At 51.3% G+C, this 8,056-nt stretch overlaps 1 protein-coding gene across 1 annotated transcript in view; it reads right to left on the bottom strand.

The window, feature by feature from the left end:
- Positions 1 to 2,049: 2,049 nt before the first annotated feature.
- Positions 2,050 to 8,056, bottom strand: part of LOC146764007 (serine/threonine-protein kinase PAK 3-like) — a 6,675-nt gene continuing 668 nt past the window's right edge. The window contains exons 2-8 of the mRNA XM_085565644.1: positions 7,788 to 7,836; positions 6,666 to 6,775; positions 5,795 to 5,912; positions 5,307 to 5,406; positions 4,695 to 4,891; positions 4,140 to 4,277; positions 2,050 to 3,707 (exon numbers count right to left, since the gene is read on the bottom strand). Of these exons, the coding sequence (XP_085421770.1) occupies positions 3,618 to 3,707; positions 4,140 to 4,277; positions 4,695 to 4,891; positions 5,307 to 5,406; positions 5,795 to 5,912; positions 6,666 to 6,760 (738 nt within the window). The 5' untranslated portion in view covers positions 6,761 to 6,775; positions 7,788 to 7,836 and the 3' untranslated portion in view covers positions 2,050 to 3,617. The remainder of the gene's footprint in view (positions 3,708 to 4,139; positions 4,278 to 4,694; positions 4,892 to 5,306; positions 5,407 to 5,794; positions 5,913 to 6,665; positions 6,776 to 7,787; positions 7,837 to 8,056) is intronic.

Here is an 8,056-nt window from a genome sequence, read left to right as displayed (position 1 = left end):
TGAATGCAGCCTTCCCTCCTGTAAATTTCATCAAGGGATTCAACAAACTCCAGACACTGAATTGTTCTCCCTCATCACCAAAGCAGAAAATCTTATTAACATGTGGACTCTGAAGAGAAGACTGACTGCCAAAATCTTGGCCTCAGGCAGAATTTTCCCTATAAAAACCGCTTTTGCCAGGATGGAGGTGTGTGGGCTTAGAGGAAAACCTCTGCTGAGGCTGACTCCTTGTTGCACACCCAGGGCCGACCCCGGGCTCGGCTCTGTTCTTTCCTTGTGGCTGGCCTAGATAGAATTTGATTGTGAAATAAATATTTTATTTTTTCATATTAATTTGGCTGGACAAATTTTCATTTATAACAGTTGTAACACATAAAAGGAAGAATCCCCATTTCTTCCACCATCCCATCCTCAATACATTACCCCACCAGTTAGTTTTTAACATTGTTTTCCCATTTTTGGATTGGTGTCTGGGCTGTTTTTTTCTAGGATGACCACCCCGTTGTCATCTATTTTCAACAGTCTGATATATTAAACTTTCTACAAACACCCCCTTCATTAGCCAATAAACAGTCTAAAGCCAACCTATTCTGATACACTGCAGTTTTTCCCCATTTTGCCTGCAGGTACTTAATTTGGATGGGTTATAACAGTGGCTGTTGACATGGGTGTGTGTAACAAAAAGGAACTTTGGTTTCTTTCCATGTGATACTTTCTGTAGCATTTGTGACACGATCTTGCTGCTATCTTAGAAGGGAAAAGACAACAAATGAGAGACAGAAACAGGAATGACAGAGGTCTGGCTTGGCTTATACCCCCACCTCCCCTGCCTGTGGGGCTGCTGCCCACAGCAGGTACGTGTGATCTTCTCGCTGGTGAGTACAGTGCTCAACCCAGGCTTGCCCTCTGTTTCCCTTGTCACTCCTTTTTGCTGATTTTTCTATGCAAGTCCTTTTCAACGCTCCTTTGGTGTGTTTTGGTGTTGCCCATTTTAGATGTGATAGTCCATTCCTCACGTTTCTTCACAAGTCCTCTGCCTCTATTTCCCACTTTCTCTAACAACCTGAATACCATCTTCTTTCAACTACTCAAAAAGTCCTTTCTCTCACAATACCATTCAACACAATCCACCTGCCTCCAAGGAGATAAAGTAAAGCTCAAAATAAACAATCTACATTATATATACTTCCATTAATCTACATTTACTCACTTTTATTTTTCACTCACTCTCACATACAAGGTACCTTTTACTTTCAAACAGTCTACATTACATATCTACACCCTGAGTGCTCATGGAATGTTAATCCTTCAACCCAGCAGGTTTAATCCTGGATGTCTCCCAACCCAGCAGAATTTTAGGTGTTACTGTTTTCCAACCCCAGATCCCCTTGGACATTTTTAACCTTCAGTCCAGCTGTGTTGTCCAACCCCAGATCCCCTTGGGCATAACCTCAATCTGCAACCCTGAGTGCTCTTGGAATACAAATCCCCCAACCCTCTGGAAGGAGCCCCCAGAAAACAAACTGTGAGATGACTATGCTCCTGCACGGTGGGGGTGTAGGGAGGCAGAGATCTCTGAAGCTTGCTCTTGGGGAGAGAGGTTTCTTGGAGATCCAGGAATGCCCGAGCCTCGTGCTCTCAGGCGTAGCACGTGGCCGGGCTTAGGAGGACGGGGAGGGGAGAGAGAAACCGAGGGTTTAAGAGAGGGGAAGCCCCAGGCGGGGAGGAAGTCCAAGAGAGGAGGAGAGGGCCGAGAGGCCGCATGGCCCCTCGGAGCCACCTTATCAGGAGCTCCCAGGTGGGCCGGGACAAGGCATGGGTCAATGGGGTTACAGACGCTGATGTTTTGGGGGCAGGTACAGAGGTGTGGGATGAGCCACAATCTTTTGGGGGGTGGGATGGAACAGTCCATTTCACTCCAGGATTCATCCAAGGGCAGAAGTGACATTCGGCTAGCTACGAGAACAATCATATCTATCTATCCTCTGCAACAACAAACCCCCACAGCTCCTCCCCACCCACCTGATTCAGGAAGAATTTTCTCTGAGAGAAGTGGAAAAGAACCTGTTTATTTAACTAACAAAACACTCCCCAGCACTAAAAAAAATAACAACACCAGATGACAACAAAACTCTTTCACCACTCTGAAGAGATGACAAATCCAGAAAGTCTCTCCTGGGGGTGGTCGCCCAGGTCTGGGCGCTGGGGATTGCTCTGGACACTGGGGATGGCTGCTGCAGATCACAGAGCGCAGGCTCCCGGTGCTCCTCAGGGTTCCCAGGTCCCAGTCCAGAGCAGGTTGGATGGTATTCAGAAGAAGGAAAGGGAAAGAAACAACCCAGGGAAAAAATTGGACTGCCTAGTTAAACTAACTAACAGGAAAAAGCAAAGGCAAGAGCGGAAGCAAGAGCAAGCAAACAAAGCCAGCAAAAGCAAGCCAAGCCAGCCCGCACAAGCCTCTTGTGGAGAACAGACCATGGGGGGAGGTGAGCCAGCTGATAACAAGACAAAACAAACTTCACTTTCAGAGTCAGTTCTGAGAGCACAGAACAGAATATCAAACTTGAACAGAACCCACGATTGGGGATACAAACACCAGAACCTCACCCTGGGACACCTGGGTTTCCACATCAGCAAGAGACAGTTCCTTCCAGTCGAAGGGTCAGCGGCAGGGTCCTCAGCACACCCGTTCCTTAAATGTTATCTGGCCATGCAGACAGTTTTAGCTACTTCCACAAATATTTTAAATCAACATTGGCTGTTTCACAAATACCTCTGAGTTATTACTGTCAGTTAGTTACAAAAATAAAAGCATTAGTTATTATTTCACAACTACAGCTATTTCTGCAAAAGTTAACATTCTAATGCACAACCCATGGCATCCACTTCAATATTTTGCAAAAGCCAAAACTAGTATGTATGTTTTTCACACTGTGCACAAACTAAACTATCATCCAAGAATGATATTCTCAGGATATGAGCTACACAGGGACCAGGGCATTGGCCACAAAAAGCTGACAAATTATATTACAGCAAAAGCAGTTAAAAGTGATTGCAAACTGTACTGTATCAAAATCGTTGTGATTAAGAATAAGTTGCAGAAGTCAAGACATAAGAGCAAAAGCCACCAACTACATAGTTCTCTATAACAAACCCAGGGCAGGTGTTTCCCTTGCAGGGAGCCCTGGGGCCTTCCCCGGGCCCCTTCTGCCCTCTGGCAGAGCCAGTGGCATTTTCCAGCACACGCAGTTTGTAACCAAGAGTCGGGTGCAGCCCAGAAGGCTCCGAGCGCCTCCTCCCAGGCTGACTCTGCAGATCCGAGGCTGCTCTGGGCTCTGCCAGGGCTCTGCTGGGGCTCAGCTCCGGGCCAGGCTGGGCCCGCTCTCCCCTCACATTGCTCCGGGCAGCCGAGTCATGGAGGGAGGAGGAAGGGACACCTCAAGGGAGTTGAGGTTTAAGAGAGTTTTTATTCAAAAAACTGCCATACCAAACAGGCTGTCATAAGAGCCGTAACAAACAGGCTGTCCTAACTACCATAACCAACTAGCACTGCTAACTACCATCACTAACTAGTTGTCCTAACTAACTACTGTAACTAACAGCTGTCCTCCAGTGCTTCATCTCCTCCGCTGCTCCCTCAGTTGCTTTGCTGCGGTGATCAGAGGGGTCAGGCTGGAGAGAGGCTTGGCTGATGATAAAAATGGGTGCTGCCCAAAGGATAAAAAAGAAAGAAATGAACTGTTACTTCCTCACAGGCTCTGTTGCAACAGGACAAAGGGAAATGGTCAGAAACTCAGGAGAGGGAAGCAGGCTCAGGTTAGATCGAAGGCAGAATCTTTTTGCCAGAAGTGGTGAAACACTGACAGAAGGTGCCCAGGGATGTGGGAGGTGCCTCCTCCCTGGGAACATCCAAGCTCAGGCCAGGCAGGGCTCTGAGCACTGGACCTGCCTGAAGATGGCCCTGCTCCTCGTGGGGCACCAGGGGCAGATGCCCTCGAAAGGACCCTGCCAAGCCAAACCCGGCGAGGATTCTGCTTGCTTTGCGTGTGGAATGCAGCGAGGCTGGAGACTATCGGAGGGGCCCCAGCAGAAAACCCCTCCCTGGCGCTGCTGCTTCCCCTCAGCTGCTCGGCATTCACCTGCAGCAGCTCCTGGGCAGACCAGCGCTGCTCCTCGTCCGGCTCCAGGCTGCACTCGAGGAAGTCCCGCAGCAGAGCCGACAGGCGCCGGGGCTCCTGCAGCTGCGGGGTCCCGTTGTGCCGGATCAGAGCGCGAGCCTGCAGGAAAAGCAAACTCAGCGCTCTGCCAGCTTCCTTCCCACCCACAGGTGCTCACAGCGACCCCGGGTTCTCAGCCCCAGCTCCAGGAGCACTTTCCTCCCTGGCAGAGATGCTGCTCACAGCTCATTTTCCTGTGCCAACAAAAAAACCCAAACCCTGGTGCTGCCACAGCCATTGGAAAGAGCTGATGCACTTGATTCACATTTTCAGGTCATCCTTACAGACAGAAGAGCTGGAACAGCATAAATCCCAAAGCAAATTGTTGTTGGAGACTGCAGAATATTTGTCTGTGTTGAGGTTCAAGTGCTCTGGGAATTCCCTTCCCCAGGTGCAGAAACCTCCAGCTGCTGCTCCCAGTGCAGGGTCACCCTGTGCTCACAGGGCTCTGCAGCCCCTGGAGAATTTGCCTCTTACCATGGCCCTCGTTTCCTTGAAGTAAGGAGGTTCTCCTTCCACCATCTCGATGGTCACAATGCCAAAGGACCAGATGTCCACCTTGGGGCCATAAGGAGAACTGGTCACAACTTCTGGGGCCATCCAGTGAGCAGTGCCCACCATGGAGCTGCACCGGTCCTGCTCAGAGCTGAGCTGAGCACAGAGGCCAAAATCAGCTGAGGACAGAAACAAACACTGTCAAAGGCAGCTGGAATGAGGAAACCAAGCACCAAGACTCCCCACTCTCAGTCTGAGAATGGAGTAGTGAAGTCAGCTGGAAAAGTGCTGAGGGCTGTAGCCAAGGGAAGGTGGAACTGGACCCTTAAGAAACCCTCAGCTTTCATGCAGTGGCTTTTACTGATTCCCTTTAAGATTTAGATTCCAACTCCTGCCCTCTGGGAGGGCCATACCCAGAGCAAAGCCACCCCTGGCACCCTGCTGCTCTCCGGAGCTCTCTGCAGGGGCAGCCGCTCTCAGCTGGCAGCAGGGGCCGGGCAGTGCCCCCAGCAGCCCTTGTGGGGCTCTGGCCGGCACTGGGAAGCAGCCCCACAGCCGCACCCGGGAGCGCCGTGCCTGGCCAGGAACACCCACCCAGCTTGACAGAGCCGGCCATGCCCAGGAGGATGTTGGAGCTCTTCAGATCTCTGTGGATCACCCGGTTCGCATGCAGGAAATCCAGGCCCTGCAGGCACTGAGAGAGAACAAGAAACACCAGGACAAAAACCAATGGCCGGAATCTATCACACAAGAAAGGACAGGTCCGAATTCTGCCAGTAGCAGCTTTGCTGTGACAGGCCAGGAGTGCAGAGCAGACAGGCTCCAGGCAAACTGTTCAGGGCAAAGCTGAGAACAGCACATCAAATCCAGAACAGACAGAGAGTGCCACAACAGCAGGAAAGAGAGCAAGAACAGAGCAGAAGTGCAGCGATGCTGGCAGGCCATTCACTGCAGAGGCTCTTTCTTCTCCAGCTCATGAAACCAACAAACAGAGCCCTGAGCATGGAGCCACTCCTGTTCTCACGCCTGTATGGAAGGACCATCGTGTCCAAGCCGTGGCAGCCACAGGCAGGATCCCTCACCTCCCGACTGACAGCTGCCATCTCTCCTTCAGCCATGCGTGTCTGTCTGACAACGTCCTGCAAAGTTCCTCCATCCATGTATTCCATCACCAGCCAGAGATCTCCGCCAACAAGGAAGCTGGAAGAGGAAAGCAGTGGCATGGAGATGAATGTGCAGTGCTCAATTCCCCCATGGAAAAGCCTGGAGTGGAGTTTTGTTTCCAGGTCACTTGTCCATGAGGACAGAATCCCATGGAGAGACATTCCTGCGAGGCTGCAGAGTCCTTGGAATCTGCACAGTCTAAAGGAAGAGACACCTGTGAGAAAGGAGAGGCCTTAGATGGCAAGCAGGTGAAAAATGCAGTTTAGCAACAGCCCAGATCAGTGTGGAACCACAACACTGGCCCCCAGCTGGTTCAGCTTCTGAGCTCATCAGTTCCACCATTCCCTGCAGAACAAGGCAACACAACTCCCAGGGTTATCCAGGGGAGGAGGCTGTGCAGCACTTGGGACAAAAGCAATCAGAAACCTTTCAGAAAGTCCCTTCAGAAACAGGCAAGGCCAGTGCAAAATGGGCAAATGAGGCATTTCTGGAAACAAGGACCTGGTCTTCCTGGCATCCGCAGCAATGGAAAAGGGCTGGGAAGAAGAAACCAAGGGAAATAATTTCTGCTGTGGTTTATCAGCACTTGTTGTAAGACACAGAAAACAGGGTCAGCTTGAAGGAAAAACCAAACCAAAGCAACCAAAGCACACGGAGGGAGCGAACTGCCAGGCTGTTGTTTTGGGAAGATACGGCTGGGTCAGGCATTTTCAAAACAGGCTACAGACTACGGGTGCCAGGAAAGGTTAAGGCAGGGCCCGTGCACGGGATGAGGCCTGGAGCACTCACCTGTCCAAAGAGTTGACAATGTTGGGGTTCTTCTTGTCCTTCAGGAGCAGGAGCTCATTCACAGCGCGTTCCCCGTTCTGCCCTCTGAGACTCATTTTCTTTATGGCCACCTGAGGGGACATTGCAGACCTTTAACTGGAGGAGTCTGTGGCAGGAGGCCACAGCCAACACGGGGCGAGGCTTTTTGGAGCAACGGAGCCGGGCTGTGCCAAACTGCCCTGGGATGGGCACCAGAGCTCAGCAAGGGCCACTCCCACAGCCCATTGCTCTGCTTGCTGGGGCTGCTTACAGGACACATGGCCAGAGACATTTGGCCTTGCAAGCTCTGCAGAAATGGCCCCTCAGCTGTCAGCCTCCCAGCTCTAACCACATTCTCTGCACCTACAGTCTTCTCAAATGGCCTCAACACTCTCATTATTATTCAAATACATTTTGCAAGCAGGAGGTAATTCTGGTTCTGTGAAAACAGAGCAAAACAGCCGGGAACCCTTTAGCAATTGCATGGGATTTGGTCATGATTTCAGATGCAGCTGCTCTGTTTGGGATTGCACAACAAAGCAAACACACACATCCATTGCTCAGGTGATCCCTGTCACAGGCTGTCACTGACCCCAGACCCAAACACAACTGCAGGGTTTAGGAGAGAGCTTTGCTCTGGACATCCATCTTCTCATTTCTCTCCTTCTCTCTCTGTGGACAGCTGAAGTGGAATTAAATCCCCAAATTGAGCCCAAGCAGGATCTCACCCTAATTAAGCCTTGAGGTACCCTTTGAAGATGAAAGGCAGGATGGAAAAACTGCTAGATAGTGCTCCTGTCTGCGGCTGGGGTGAAGATAAATTGGGCCTCAGTCTCCAGCCCTGATGCGTTCACACTTTTAGATATGAAGAGCAAGCCAGCATGTCCTGCTCTGACAGACACTGCTGCCCTCCTTGCATCCCTTTGGGCACTCCAGAAGGACCAAGTGTGTCCCAGCTGTGCTCTGCAGGCTGACACTGCTCTGCCTTCAGAGGAGCAGCCTGTGCAGGAAAGCTCTGCTGGCCCCCAGAGCTGCAGCCACAGCTCCCAGCAGAGGGGAGAGCCCTGGAGAGCTGCCAGACGTGCTGGGCGTGTTGGCACTGACCTCTCCTCCAGTGGCCCTGTCGAGTCCTTTGGAAACGGTTCCGAAAGCCCTGGAGACAAAACAGCAGAGAAGAAAGAAGCAGTGCTTAAGGCCCTGGGAGTGAAAGCCAGCCCAGACAGGAGATCTCTGCTGCCTGCAGCGCTCACAAACACCTGGGTGCATTGACCCTTGCAACAACAGCACAGCAGCCACCAGCCCTCTGCCATGCCAGGTGTGCAAGGGAAAACTGAGACCCAACACGAAGGAATTGGGCTGGAGCAAATCCCAAA

Source organism: Lonchura striata, chromosome 36, assembly GCF_050655825.1.
Source record: "Lonchura striata isolate lonStrDom1 chromosome 36, ASM5065582v1, whole genome shotgun sequence".
NCBI lineage: Eukaryota > Metazoa > Chordata > Aves > Passeriformes > Estrildidae > Lonchura > Lonchura striata.
The sequence above is the reverse complement of the archived record's forward strand: the minus strand, read 5'-3'. Positions and strand labels throughout refer to the sequence as shown.